The sequence below is a fragment of the Carassius gibelio genome, chromosome A19 (genome assembly GCF_023724105.1).
Source record: "Carassius gibelio isolate Cgi1373 ecotype wild population from Czech Republic chromosome A19, carGib1.2-hapl.c, whole genome shotgun sequence".
Lineage (NCBI taxonomy): Eukaryota > Metazoa > Chordata > Actinopteri > Cypriniformes > Cyprinidae > Carassius > Carassius gibelio.
In genome coordinates, this window is record NC_068389.1 from 27227647 (window position 1) to 27242360 (window position 14714).

A 14714-nucleotide genomic window follows, 5' to 3' on the forward strand; every position below is an offset into this window, starting at 1 on the left:
TATTCAACTTAAAGCCCAGTGTAGTATGCTACTGCACAACCTCATTATGTTGCATGAAATAATTTAGCATGCTTTATTTAAGCATGATCACCTATTTAGACAAACTTCTGAATGGAATATAAGAGCACTGCATACTGCACAGCATATACTGTACACTAGTTGTATTGATTTAATACAAACTTAAAAGTTTTGCATAATCACCTGTTAGGATATGTTTGGAATGAAGTACAAGCATACTGCATACTGCAAAGTATATACTGTATACTATTTTTAAAAATGCATGTAAAAATGCAAGTGTTTTTGAAATGCATGTTAAGTGTCTCAACTCTTTGAACTGCAACCAAATGAATGAGTCAAGATATTGATAGCATTTCCAGTTCATTCCTCACACTGGAAATGCAGATCAAATCAACTGCATTGCATTGTGGGATGCAGTATTCAATGCAGTGTGCTCTGGTTTTATATGAAGTAGAAAGAGTACAAGTAGTAGGCTATGCCAGTGACATTGCCTAAATGTAGAACTTAAATGTGTTCAATTATTTGTACAAAGAGTCTCTTTTTATATTCATACTATTATATTTTATTAGTAAATTAATTTATTTAAATTCCTAAAATGATTTAATTAATTTAATTGTAATTAATTATGTTTAATTCAGTGTTGTTTTGGCATCATTGAAATACGGTTTTAGTTTTTGATAATATTTTGAATCAGTTTTTATTTTAATATTTTCTTGTGGAAATTAAGTTAAAGTTTTAGTAATTTAGTTGTTTATTTTTATAAATTTTAATAGTTATATATATATATATTAAATGTAAATTAAATTAAATAATATATATATATATATATATATATAGTTTTTATTTTAGTTTTAGTTATCTAAGTACATACATTTTATCTAAATTATAAGGTATATAAATATATTTTTAAAAATCTATGATTTGTATATATAGTATTATGTAGTATTTATGTATATTTTATTTCTTCATTTGTTTTTGTGGTGAATTGTAAGCAATTCATTAATTTATTAATTCTATTTGAATGTCTATTTAATTTTTATGAATTTTTATATCAGTTATAGTTTTCTTGGTACATCATGTTAAACTAAATTTTAAAAAAGTAATTATTATTATTTATTTTTTATTTCAGTTAACGTTTATTATTTTCAAGTAACTGCATTATTTGATTTATGCAATCAATTATAACCATTTATTTAGTATTTATCAATTTAATAAGGTTATTAAAATAATTCAAATAAATATAAAATAATATTATAATTATTATTTTATAAATGTATATGAGCCACTTGTCGTTTTAGTTGTAGACTAAGAGTTCGATCTGTGATGCTGACGTCCTCTTGTCCTTCAGTATCCGTTCTAACGATCGTGATTATGTGACCCATCAGGAGCTGTGTGAACTGTCACCTGTCTAACGGACTCGGATCGGACGCCAAGCAGCGTTGTAATCACAGCTGCGCAGCTTCATCGGTGGAGTATGTGGACGACATCACAGGTACAGCCCCAAACCTTCAGCTTTAAAGCGTGCTGTGACCTCAGAGCTGTTGTGAATGAACTGTGCTGATGTTCAGAGCTGGTCCGGGGGAAATACTGCCTGTATCCCAGCACTGAGAAGTGTCAGCACCGCTTTCTCATGGACTTGGCTTCAGAGCGACCTCAGCTGCACATTAGTCGGCATCCTGGTGAGGAAACCAATTCTTTCTCTTCTTCGACCTCGAATGAGAAATCTTGTTTATAGAGAATGAAGCATATTTTAGGACATTGTCTTCAGGGTGTTTCTGATTCTGTATGAGCTACTGTAAAACAGTCTTGTTGTTTTTTCATTTATATACAGTTTTACTCATATAAACTTCAATTGAAAGGGATAGCTCATCCAAATATGAACATGTGCTCTCAAAGCCTGTACGAATTTCTTTCTTCTGTAAGTAACCAAACATTTTCGAGAAATCAGACAGGTTTTGAACAACATGAGGAAGGGTAACCGTTTTGGCTGAACTGTCCCTTTAAATAAAACTTAAACCATTTAAAATGCATAAATTATATGCAGTTCGACAAATGCTGATTAATCATGATTTATAACTACTTTACAGTTTTATATTAATATATTAATATTTCACAAGCATTATTTTCTACATTACAGTAATGGGAGGTTTTTTTGCATTGCAGTAATGCAGTTTTGTTATGGATTAGTCCTATTTTTAAATAGGTTATGTTATTTATTTTTATTTATTTTATTTTGTGGTGAATTGTAAGCTTTTTATTATTTTTTATCATTTATTATTATTTTACTATATTTTAATTTATTTATTGGTTATTTATTTATTAATTATATAATATATTTGTATTTATTTATTAAGTTATTCATATGAAATATGACCTTGATATTTACAGATTTCAGGAGATTCACTCTTTTCTGTGCTGATTTTTTTTCCAAAAGGATGTTTTATTTCTCTTTGTGAATATTTAGGTGTCAGATGTTCCTCTTTAAATTCCTAAGGAGGAATAAAAATACATGTTCATTAACTCAAGTCACAAGCTGTGATGCAATAACTCATATCAGTATATTCATATTAAGGTCTTTGATTGCAGGCTTTGGTTTCTTGGCAAACCTGAGAACAGTTTGAGACTCTGCTGAATCTGTTTTCTGGGTCTTTTCTCACTGAAAGCGTTGCATATATCTCCTTGGTAAAGTGACTTTCATGCATTTAAAAGCCCTAATCACTTTAGAAGCCGTAAATGTGCTGGTTGGATTGTGTCAAGCTGATGAAGAAGTTCAGGGAAAGGGTTTGTTTAGGACAGAATCCAGTAATTCCTTCATAACCTAAACAGCATCCAGATGTTTCTGCTAAAACATCAGCAACAGCTGGAGAAGAAGCTCCCTCAGGCCTCACGCCATCACAGATCCAGTCTGGTCCGAACACACACACACACACACACACACACAGACACACGGACACAGACACAGACACAGACACAGACACACACACACTCTCACACACCAAACACACACAGACACAGACACAGAGACACACACACACACACACACACACACCAAACACACACAGACACAGACACAGAGACACACACACACACACAGACACACACACAGACTCACACACACACTTACACACAGACAATCGCACACTCACACACACACACAAAACACACACACACACACACACACACACATACACACACAATGGCTCATGCTGTTTCCATTAAGCAGTTCTTTTTAAAGGCTACTGTTTTCAAGTTTTATATGAAATCATTTTTTTTCCAAAACATGTTTCATTCTAAACCTTGAAAAAACCAAAGCCATGAATCTAAACAAGTTGTGTGTCACATTTGAGATCGATGACACAAAAGATGTGATTTCAGGAAGATTTCACTTCGGTGTAGTACCAAATGTTTCCACTAAATTAAATGTGTTTCCAATTCTTTTCTTTCCTAATTTTTTGTCCCAAAGTCTCAAACTGTTCTCAGATTTTGCCGAGATGCATTATTAATTTTCAATAGTTTTTAAGTTTCATATTTATATTTTATTTCTATTCTAATTTTATTAATTTTAGTCCTTTTAGTAACTTCAGTCTTGCCACTAAAACATTTTTCATTTCAATCACTGATCGTTGTAGTTTTGGTTAATATTCAGAAATAGATTTTTTTTTTTTACATTTTGTTTTCATTTTTATTTTATTTAAAGTTTTAGTCATTGTGTGTTTTTGTCTTTTTTTCAAATATCTTTATAGTTTTTATAAAATGTTTTAGTCTAGGTTTCTAATTACCTCTATTTTTATATTTTTTTAATTTTCCTTTTATTAGTTTTAGTTCTTTTTTTGTACTGCCTTAAATTAAAAAACATTTTTTATTTAAATTTTTTGTTTTTTCTATATATATGTAACTTTATTTCAAATGTATTATTTTTAGTACTTTGCAAAAAAAAAAAAAAAATCATAACATTTTCAAAACATTTGATTTTCATTTTTGTAGGCATTTGTTTATTTAAGTTTTATTTTATTTCGTTTATTTCGTTTAGTTTTAGTACTTCAACTTTAACTGAAATGAAAATGAGAAATGTTCCTTTGGCAACTACAGCTGAAACAAAATAAGTTATTTTATGGTTTTAATTTTAGTTAATGCTGATAACCCCAATATGAAGTCAAGCATTGCTCATGAAATAATCTGATCTGCTCCACATTAATGTCTAACTGTCTAAGTGTTTCCTGTGGGGTCTTGTGTTGTTCTAGTTGTTTCTGTGCTCTCTGTTGTGTAACAGTGTGTGTGTGGAGTCGGCGGTACTTTAAGACGTTCCTCAGCGTCTTCCTCCTGACCGTCACGCTGGGCATCGGCCTGCTGACCGCTGTCAGACAGCTGCTGAGAGCCAGACACTGCTGGTGGCCGTCCGGCTCTGAGCAACAGTTCGAGCGCAGCCCTAAGGTAATGCAGCAGAGATCTGCATTTACCATATTATTCAGACTATAAATCGCACCTGAGTATAAGTCGCATCAGCCCAAAAATACGTCATGATGAGGAAAAAAACATCTATAAGTCGCACTGGACTATAAGTCGCATTTATTTAGAACCAAGAACCAATAGAAAACATTACCGTCTCCAGCCACAAGAGGGCGCTCTATGTCTTCAGTGTAGACTACAGGAGAACTGAGCAGCACAGAGCGCCCTCTGGCGGCTGGAGACGGTAATGTTTTCTCTTGGTTCATGTCAAATTAATTTTGATAAATAAGTCGCACCTGACTATAAATCGCAGGACCAGCCAGATTATGAAAAAAGTGTGACTTATAGTCTGGAAAATACGGTAAATAAATTTTTATATATGTATATATATATATATAATATTCATGTTAATCAAATTCTAAACTTCATGTCATTCCAAATCAATGTTATTTTAGTGTGTGTGCTTTATTTTTATTTTTTTTCTTATATTATACAGTTTATTTCAAATTTAAATTTTTTGTAATTTATTTTATCTCTGTTATATTCTATTTAGCTTTATTTTTATTTCGGTTCGTTTTATTAATTTCTTAAATTTCAGTTCCATTTTTTATGTAACATTTATATTGCATTTCTATACTATTTATATAGCTTTAATGTATTTATATTTATCTAGTTATATTAATTTTAGTTATTTAGTACTGCCATCTTAACAATTCCCATTTTTATTTAGGCTTTTCATCTAATATTTGTATTTTATTTTATTTTATTTCACAAAATTCATATCAATAGTTTTAGTTTTATTTAACAATAACAGCACTATCCAGTATGTATATTTTTCTGTGGAGATTTATTTTATGTTTTGAAAGAAGCCTCTACTGCTCAAAGAGGCTGTATTTATTTGCTCAGAAATACAGTAAAACCAGTAAAATTGTGAAATATTATTGTTATTCAAAACGGATGTTTTCTGTGTGAATCTCTGTTAAACTGTAATTTATTTCTGTGATGCTCCGCTGTATTTTCAGCATCATTCCTCCAGTCTTCAGAGTCACATGATCTTCAGAAATCAGTATAATATGATGATTTACTGCTCAAGAAACATTTCTGATTATCATCAGTGTTGAAAACAGCTGTGCTGCTTCATATATTTGAGGAAACTGTGATGCATCTAATTTTTCAGGATTCACAGATGAATAAAAAGTGCAAAAGAACAGCATTTATTTAAACACTTTATAAATCTCCTCACGTCACTTTTGCTCACTTTAATGCGTCCTTCTTTCTGACCGCAGGATTTATCATACATCCCCACGACCAACGAGAAGACGATCACGTACAGAAGGGACCGTCTCCCGAACCGTCCGGTGGAGATGCACTCACACATCCCCAAGATAACCCTGAGCGACGCCTGGCAGTGACGAGGGTCAAAGGTCACTCTAAAAACGAAGCACTACCAGAATGAAAACACAGTCTTTCTCTTTAAGCACTTACTTCACGAGAGCAATAGCCTGAGTGGTGTTTCTGAGGGTGTCTCTCTCATTTCGGATGGCATTAAATCTCTGGTCCTGAATGTCTGTTAAACTCTTACCATGTTCCCCTCAACGGACCACTTTTCTGCTCAGTTACCGTTCGTTTATGTGTGTGAGAGTGTGTTTTTATAGTTTTACCTGTTGTATTTTAGTCGTCAATACACTACAGACTCCGGCTGTGTTCAGAAGAGCATACTGTGCACACTATTTCTGCAGAAAATACACAGTTTACCAAAACACCACTGTCCCACAATGCAATGGGCTTGATGCTTCCAGTACAGTGATGCAACATTTAGAATTAATACTTTTATTATCAATTATTTATATTATCAATAATTAAAAGACAAATATTTAATATATATAATATTAAGACATTTGGCCTTTTTTAAATATATATGATTTTTTTCAGTCTTAGTTTTGTCAATTTTAGTATTTTAAAATCTAAAATGATAATTTGAGCAGTTGATTATTATTTTATTGATATATTATTATATTATTTTTGTCAATTTTTGTATTTTTAAAATCTAAAATGATCATTTGAGCAGTTGATTATTATAATATTGGTATATTATTATATTAGTTTTGTCAATTTTTGTATTTTTAAACTCTAAAATGATAATTTGAGCAGTTGATTATTATAATTTTGCTATATTATTATATTAGTTTTGTCAATTTTTGTATTTTTAAACTCTAAAATTATAATTTGAGCAGTTGATTATTATTATATTGGTATATTATTATATTAATTTTGGCGATTTTTGTATTTTTAAACTCTAAAATGATAATTTGAGCAGTTGATTATTAATATATTGCTATATAATTATATTAGTTTTGTCAATTTTAGTATTTTTGAACTCTAAAATTATAATTTGAGCAGTTGATTATTATAATTTTGCTATATTATTATATTAGTTTTGTCAATTTTAGTATTTTTTAATTCTAAAATGATAATCTGAGCAGTTGATTATTGTAAAATTGCTATATTATTATATTAGTTTTGTCATTTTTAGTACTTTAAGCTCTAAAATTATAGTTGATCAGTTGGTTATTATTAAATAAAAAAATTTTAAACAAAAGTCACAGTATCTACAATATTTTGCGACACAGTAGTAATTTATTTTCCGTGACTGTGCGCTGTGTTTATGATTACTGTAATGCATTACAATAATCTGATACAGCTAAAATAACTGGAAGTGAATGACACTGTAAATCCCACATATTCCTCTTCTAATGATGCCAGTGTGCTTCTGAACATCGTGTTAATGCTGACTAGGATTAGTCTGCCCCCTAGTGTTCATCTCGCGCTATAACACTGCTATTTTAATAGACTATGAACACAGCATTCAGGTTTATTACATGTGTTAATATTTAAGCAGAGATCTCAGAACAGCTCAAATGATTCCCTGATACGACTGGAAGTCTCTTCCTCCTCTAGTTTACTGTATGTGTAGAGTTGTGTGTTAATTATTTACCTGCTGGTCAGTATTTATATCTGCTGTCGTGTACTACTGAGGGTCCTTTTAGTGTACTCCTGTGGCTCTAATGAATCTAGTTTTAGCTACATTGGGAAAAACATCAAATTATATTTATTTTGGGGGGGAAGGGGTTCTCTTTTCTTAGAAATGAATGCTTTTGTGGAATTATTTTTCTCCTTTTTTTGTATAGTGTGAACCGATCTTGTACAGAGCAAAATTGTTGTCTGTTTATGTGAATATACTTGTTTCAATCAAAAACCATCCTCTCACCAGCCATTCTGGTTATGCTTTGTAGCCAGTTTCATCAAATAAATAAATATCATAATAACACAGTTCCCTCGGCTAAGTCGTGTCATAATTTAAGATTTTGTGAATTTATTAAAGCATATTTAGATTATATATGAAATTGTTTTAAATGCATGCAGTTTGACTTTGGCGTGTTGTGTATCCTAAAGGAATACTGAGATTTTTATTGTTTTTAAAATCCTGTTGATTTTATTATTTATTTTTTGCTTTGTTTATTGAACTTTAACAGTAATAAGAAGATAAGAATAAAGAGGGAAAACCAAGTTGAATGCGTGCAAAAAAGTCAATGCACAAACAGGAGTAAAAAGATGTAGCAAAGTTTCTAATATCTTTGATACTCAGCAAAGCTACAGAGTATCCAAAAAGATACTCAAGTACAGTAATTACTTACATTTACTCAAATGCTTTACACCTATTATTGTGTGAGGTTTTATCATGCTGTGTTGTTGCAACCGTCCCAAAATGCTGGCCCTTATCACTTATTTGACATAAAGCTTGCCATATGGATTAATAAAGAACACCTTTAGTCGGGTATTTCTCCGGTTTTAGGTCTAATTTGGACTAATTTCCTTCTTTCTCACCCTCTCTTTGTCACACACACACACACACACACACACACACACACACAAAGTCAGTTGCATAAAAGTTACGCAACTGGCCCCAGTCTTTCAGTGAAGATATTACATTTCCATCTCTTGTTTATGATTAATATTCTGTAGTTCAGATGTATTGTAATAGTTAACCAGAACACGGTTGTTGTTACTTTTTTCCTTCTCATTTGCTAGTCTTCATCTTTACACAGCAACTTTAACTTAATCAACACCCTGCCGGTGCACAAATAAAACAACTGCAAAATTATATTCAAGAATGATTTGATTAGATTATAATGAATGAGTGGACTGTGGCAATGCCACCTCATTTATTTATTTATTTATTTATTTAAGCATTTTTTACTTGTGCTATGTGTGTTATTTTACCAGTCCAAAAACAGTCTGTTGTGCTGCTTGACTTTTTTTGTTTTTTGCAAAAGTCCTGTTTCTTATATTATTTCAATGTATTCTTTAGTTTGATCATTTACAGTGCATGTTATTGACAGTTATCCATCTATAGCATCTATATACTTCCGTGTTGTGAAATAAGGTTGGGTGATAAGATGAATAATGTCTCTTAATATTGCTTTTTTACAGTTTATATTAGTGTTCTGGTGAAGCAGAGGGTCAGCAGCAGGATCACGTGTTAAAGCTGCAGTTCCACGTGTGACCTCATAGTGGCGCCAAATACTCACAATAGCGCATATAAACAATGGAAACTAAAACTTTGATCTTCTTAGGAATTGGTTTTATGTTAGAAATTACTAGAATTATGACTGTAGTGTGAGTTTGTTTTGAGATAAAGTCAATTCCAGGTACACAGTTTGTACCAGCCTGCTTTAAAAGTCATTTTAGTGATGATTTAGTAGACCGTCATTATAAATAAACAATGTAAGTCTATTTAGTATTATAGAATAAATATAATATTAATTATATATATACTTGTCTTAATAAAATATACATTGTAACGAACCTCAAAACCAATTGATATTTTTAGGTAATTTCTATTTATAATGAAGAATATTCTATTTATACTTATACATAAGAAGCCGTCTTTAATGATACAGAATTTCATACAGATTGCGCATGCGCTATTTTTGTGTTTTATTATTATTATTATTATTATTATTATCAACCCACAGACTATACTTTGCCCCAAAAACAGTCCATATAGCCAAGTCAAACGCGACTTTATTACCTTTAAGTAAACGGTCAGTAAATACAAACACATATGCTCAATTAAATAATAATAAATGAAAAGATAAACAAAACTGGTCGAGTCCATTCGATCCTGAAATTATAAATATAGATTCAAAGTGCGACTCTGATAGACTTCAAAGCACAAATCAAACTCGATGATAAATAGAGTTTCAAGACGATATGTACAATTTGACTTTGCATTGAGAAGAGTTCAGATTCACTGTCAAAGATAGATATCAACTGCACGAAATCAAGGAGCATGAAATAAAACAGTTCAGTTTGCAAATACAGAAGGATAAGACATTTGTGCAGCTGTTGAGGAATAAAATGCTTGATTTTCTTACGTAATAAAGTGCCTCGATGGAAATGAGTGAATAGAGAAGATGCAGCGCACATATGAAAGCTCAGCAGTTTGTTTCATCTTTATCTGTATAAAGAGGTTCTTTCTGACACTGTATCCAAAAAGGACTAGTTTAAATATGCAAGAACACCTGAGAGAGGCTTTATGCTGATTTACAGTCAAATATGATCAAAATTGGTGCGTTCACATCTGAAGACTCTTGAAAATAAAAGCTCTTAAATAAACACTCCTGGTTCTTTGAAGACCGGAAATGATCAAAAAACACTTTCTGTATAGAGTATAGAGTTATCGAGTTGCTACACTCTTAAAAATAAAAGTTCTTTCTTGGCATCAATGGTTCCATTAAAAAACTTCTAACACCCATTACGCAAAGGATTTTTTTACAATGAAAAAAGACTTCTTTAGATTATTTTTTTTTTAAATTTTGTTTAAACGACAAAAAAATTGTTTTAAGAACTTTAAGCTGAAGGGTTTATTGAGGAACCCAAAAATTGGAACGTTTATCTTTAAGAGTGTTCTTTGAAGATGAATTGTACAGGTTCTGCAGATCAGTGTTTTGCGTTCTTTAAAGTACCAGGAATTTGAGAATAAAAAGTCAAGTTTGGGCTCTATTTAGAGGCTTTATCTTCAAGAGTGCATGTGCTCTTGCTCTTCTCAGAGGCCGTTCTGGACGGGTTCTGTGCTGTGGATCATCCCGGGTGACTGGCAGACCGGGCTGCCCGGTGCACTCTGTTCGCTGTCGGTGTCGCTGCTCTTTTTAACCCCGTTGGAGCCGGGCTCTTCGGCGCTGTGCGTCTTCACGTGTTTACTGAGATGGTCGCTGCGCATGAAGCGCTTGTTGCACACCGGACAGGCGAATCTCTTTTCCCCGGTGTGTGTGCGTAAATGCCGCTGGAGCTCATCGGACCTGGTGAAGCGCTTCCCGCAGAACAGCCAGTTACAGACGAACGGCCTCTCGCCGGTGTGCCAACGCAAGTGCGCTTTGAGGTGCGATGTCTTCCCGTATACTTTTCCGCAACCCGGGATGTGGCAACTGTGGAGCCCCTTTCTGCGCAGACTGGCCCCCGCGGGCCCCAGGCGCTCCGCCTCGTGACAGTTCGGGCAGTCGCAGGTCGCTCTGCCGGAGTACCGCCGGGAGGATGAGCGCGGAGACCCCGCGAGCGGCACCACTGGAGGCCCGGCTAAAACTGCGCTGTTAGCGCCTGGGCTGGTTTCTGGGTAAGTGGCGGATAAGACCGGTTTGAATCCGTCCATCAGGTGCTGACCACCTGTGAGGAGATGCGGAGACGCACTGGCGCTGAACGCGGAGTGAGTCAGGGAGGAATAGTCTGAGTTGTATCCGCCCAAGGGTGAATGCAAAGAGGTCTGGAGCGCGGCGCCGTTCGCGCTTTGAACATCAATCCAACTGGTGCCCACATCCCACCAGGAAGACCCGCCACCGGCGCTCACATCCCCAGCGGAGATGCCACCGTGTGCGGATTTGAACCACGTCTCATACGGGTGCGCGACGCTCATCCTCGGGTAAATCCCCTGCAGAGTGTCCACTTTCGAGATGAAGACCGACTGCGCGCTCGCGTCCTGAGAGCTGTTGGCGACTGAAGTTTGAAACACAGGATAGTCGTTTCCAAACGGACTGGTGGAGACGTTGGTGCCCGTTAATGAGAACGAGCTGTTGGCGCTGAACGAGTCGTTGCGCTGCGCGCCGTACGGGGAGAGAGAACAGCTGCTCGGCGACGCGCGTTTCCACGGGTGAAAACCTCCTTTTCCAAACGAGCCGCTGTCCGAGGAGGGACTCGAGCTCCCGATTTTGTTACAGGTCGCTGCTAACATGGCCAATGGAGTGGATCCAACCCTCGGTTCCTCCTGTGACCACAAAAACATTTACATTTACTTTCATCTTTTAGAAGACGCGCCTTTATCCAAAGCGACTTTCAAAACCAGATCAAAAGATCCGACAACACAAAGCAGATACGCGTTCAAGGACTTTTTAGAGACAGTCGATTCGCTCCTGTGAATAATGCAATCGAAATTAAATCACATATTAACTTTTTGCATTTAATTGATTTGCTTTGCGACAGTTTAAGTATAGTTCTACATAAGAGTTGCAATAGTAAAAACTCAATCCATTGTACTAAAACTCTTTCATTAAACTTTTCAGAGTCCGTGATACCATCAGATGTTCTTTATTATAAAAATAAAGCTTCCCGTTAGAGCCAGAAAGAGTTTGACAGTCTTAAACTATAGGAAAAGCTATGTTTTTGTGTGTTTTTAAAGAACACAGAAACCAAAACAAAACACCGATCTGAAGAACCTAATCAAGCAGCAGTAACCTTTTACTTTCCAGATCTTTTATTAATTACAGGATTCATTTGGTGAAGGTCTTCAAAGGAATGTTTAACGAATATTATTTTTAAAGAACACTTATTTTTGTGATTGCTGTATGCTCCTGCAATCCGAATTCATTACGCCGTATTGCGCACAAACATGCTTGAAGCCTAACACAGCAAATCAACTTTAAACAACTTTTTTAGCTGAAAATCCACTCGAGAGCGGAACCTTTACTCACCCCAAGAAGTGAAGTTGCCATCACCTGTGAAAGCTCTTCTCATTTATAAGTCCCTCGGCTGTTGTGGAGTCTGCACAAATGCGCTCGGCTCGGGCTTTGAAGATGCGGCAGATCCCGCGCGACCAATCAGATCGGCCGAAACTCTCGGGAACGCTGCGTTCGGCGATGATGTCATCGGCGGAACTCTCGGTGACGCGTTGCGCGGTAGAGTGAGAAGGGCGGGAAGGCGAGTGACCCTTTCGCCTTTTTTTTTTAATTGTTGGGGAAACCCATGTAAGGATAACTAATATTTTATGCTTATTAGATCCATGTGGGTATTTCTTGATTTTTTTCCCCTGCTGCGCAAAATTCATCACTAATTTTAATAATCTGAATATGAAAAAAAATAACAGTGCATCGTTTATTTTTAATTATTTTGAGCATGCATGTTGAGTTCTGTTCGGAGGGCGTGCCGGGAAACTCGAGGGAGTGCAAGGGGGTGTTGCGCGTGCAGCTTCACAAACAAGAGGAGATGAACTGCATCCACGAGCTCTTTCCTCTTTCATCTCATTCACAACACAGATTTATGTGTGCTTAATCCACAGGCAGTCGCGAGCTCCAGCTCTGATCTGATTTACTTGTGTTATGATCATTAGATCATTTTAAATATTCAGTAGCTACTGTAATTGTTAATCACAAGCATTGCGAAGTGATTTCCAGTAATGCGTCCATTACGTATTCTTTTCTAATTCTAATGAATTAATTGCAGATAATTTAATTTTAGTGTAAGAATATTCGAAGTTCTCAGCATGATTTGAGAAGGTCACAAAATGCATTTTGGACTTCCGGATGCGAGAAAACCTATATCCGTACAATGCAGTTTTAATCACGACCACTAATGTTTTTTAAAAGGGTTAATTATAATTTTTTTCTCCCTAAAACTTTGCACGCAAGTGATCTAACAGCGTTTCACACGCGCGTGCATCAGCATACAGTGCACGTGGACACCATGCGTTTAATTTGACTTTCAAATGTAATAAAGGGGTGAGCTTTGGTCATATACTATTTTATTTGTTTGGCATTTATGTTCGATCATAACAGGGCAGCGGGAAAAGTTAATTAAAATCACGCGCGTGATCAATGCAGTTTTAGGATCATGCACAATTGAATGAATCAGAACGCGAGACTCGCTCAAAAGCATCACAGGATCGTGTGATTGCATATATCATCACGCAAAAATATTTATCTTATTTTGGCAAGCATTATTCGTAAAATGTTAATTTATTTTTTGTTTATTTTTCTCTACATTTTTTTTTTTATTTCAGGAAACGTGACCTATAAATGAGATATATATATTATATATATTTATATTTTAATAAAAGTTGTTTTTAAATTAAAAATGCGTCTTGTTATTCAATATTTCATATATATTGTATATATATTTTTTATATTTAATGTACCCTCGTTTAGTTTTGGAAACACTGGATTAATAGCCAAATGAATACATGTTTTCACTATTTTCTCTTTTCTCCTTTTTTTCCAAATACAGTAAAACCAGTCAAAATATATCAGCCGTTTAAACTGATCGATTTTCAATATAAAATTAATTTAATTAAAATATCTGTGCGATCATTTCGCACGCGACCAGTGTTGGAGAAGTTAACCAGAGTTCAGAGGTCACGATACAGTAGACCTGCACATATGTGTGTGTTGAACAGATGTCTCTCTCTCTCTCTGTGTGTGTGTCTTTCTTTCCCACAGTATATGTGCAGAAATCTCGTGAGGAACCTGTTCTCATAATAAGCGCGTTAACACGCACCACCGAGCACCGACAAAACGCACCGAGCGACAGAGAGAAAGAGAGAGAGGGGGGCTTTAATGGTCTGCTTGTTGGTTTTTTAGAAAACCTAAAATATGCACAGAGAGCCCGTTTAATATCCTGCAATTATGACGATTAAAACCAATCACGAGGAATCAAATATGTTCAGTGAAAAAAAAAAAAAAATATTTAGCAGTTTGTGATCAGATATAGGCTGCTTAGTTTAAAACAAACCGATAAAATAATAGCAATTAAACATGAACATCTTAAAACAAAAAATGCATATTAAATGCTTTATATGAGGTGTATATTAGGCATGCATAGATCAGTGGTTGGAGATCCACTTTCCTGCAGTGTTGAACTCCAGCTTTGAGTCTAGTGATCCTGGAGACCTCGATCAGATGTGTTTGACCAGGGTCCGAGCTAAACTC

The 14714-nt window shown here is 34.8% G+C and overlaps 2 protein-coding genes across 2 annotated transcripts in view; one reads left to right on the plus strand and one right to left on the minus strand.

The window, feature by feature from the left end:
• LOC127934838 (integrin beta-8-like) overlaps positions 1 to 7797 on the plus strand; it is a 26812-nt gene extending 19015 nt beyond the window's left edge. The window contains exons 12-15 of the mRNA XM_052532364.1: positions 1404 to 1510; positions 1587 to 1697; positions 4289 to 4449; positions 5751 to 7797. Coding sequence (XP_052388324.1) covers positions 1404 to 1510; positions 1587 to 1697; positions 4289 to 4449; positions 5751 to 5876 — 505 coding nt within the window. The 3' untranslated portion in view covers positions 5877 to 7797. The remainder of the gene's footprint in view (positions 1 to 1403; positions 1511 to 1586; positions 1698 to 4288; positions 4450 to 5750) is intronic.
• A 2529-nt stretch (positions 7798 to 10326) lies between these two features.
• On the minus strand, positions 10327 to 12584 carry LOC127935675 (transcription factor Sp8-like). The gene is made up of 2 exons (XM_052533765.1): positions 12486 to 12584; positions 10327 to 11782 (listed from the first exon to the last, which is right to left on the minus strand). The coding sequence occupies exons 1-2, from the start codon at positions 12504 to 12506 to the stop codon at positions 10574 to 10576; spliced, it is 1230 nt and encodes a 409-aa protein (XP_052389725.1). The 5' UTR covers positions 12507 to 12584; the 3' UTR covers positions 10327 to 10573.
• Positions 12585 to 14714: the final 2130 nt, after the last annotated feature.

What these genes read in the sequence shown, in the direction of transcription:
- LOC127935675 (XM_052533765.1), bottom strand. Translation starts at nt 12,506, where the DNA reads ATGGCAACTTCACTTCTTGGG. An exon ending in TGGCAACTTCACTTCTTGGG is followed by an intron (nt 11,783 to 12,485) that starts GTGAGTAAAGGT and finishes TTGTGGTCACAG; the next exon opens with GAGGAACCGAGGGTTGGATC.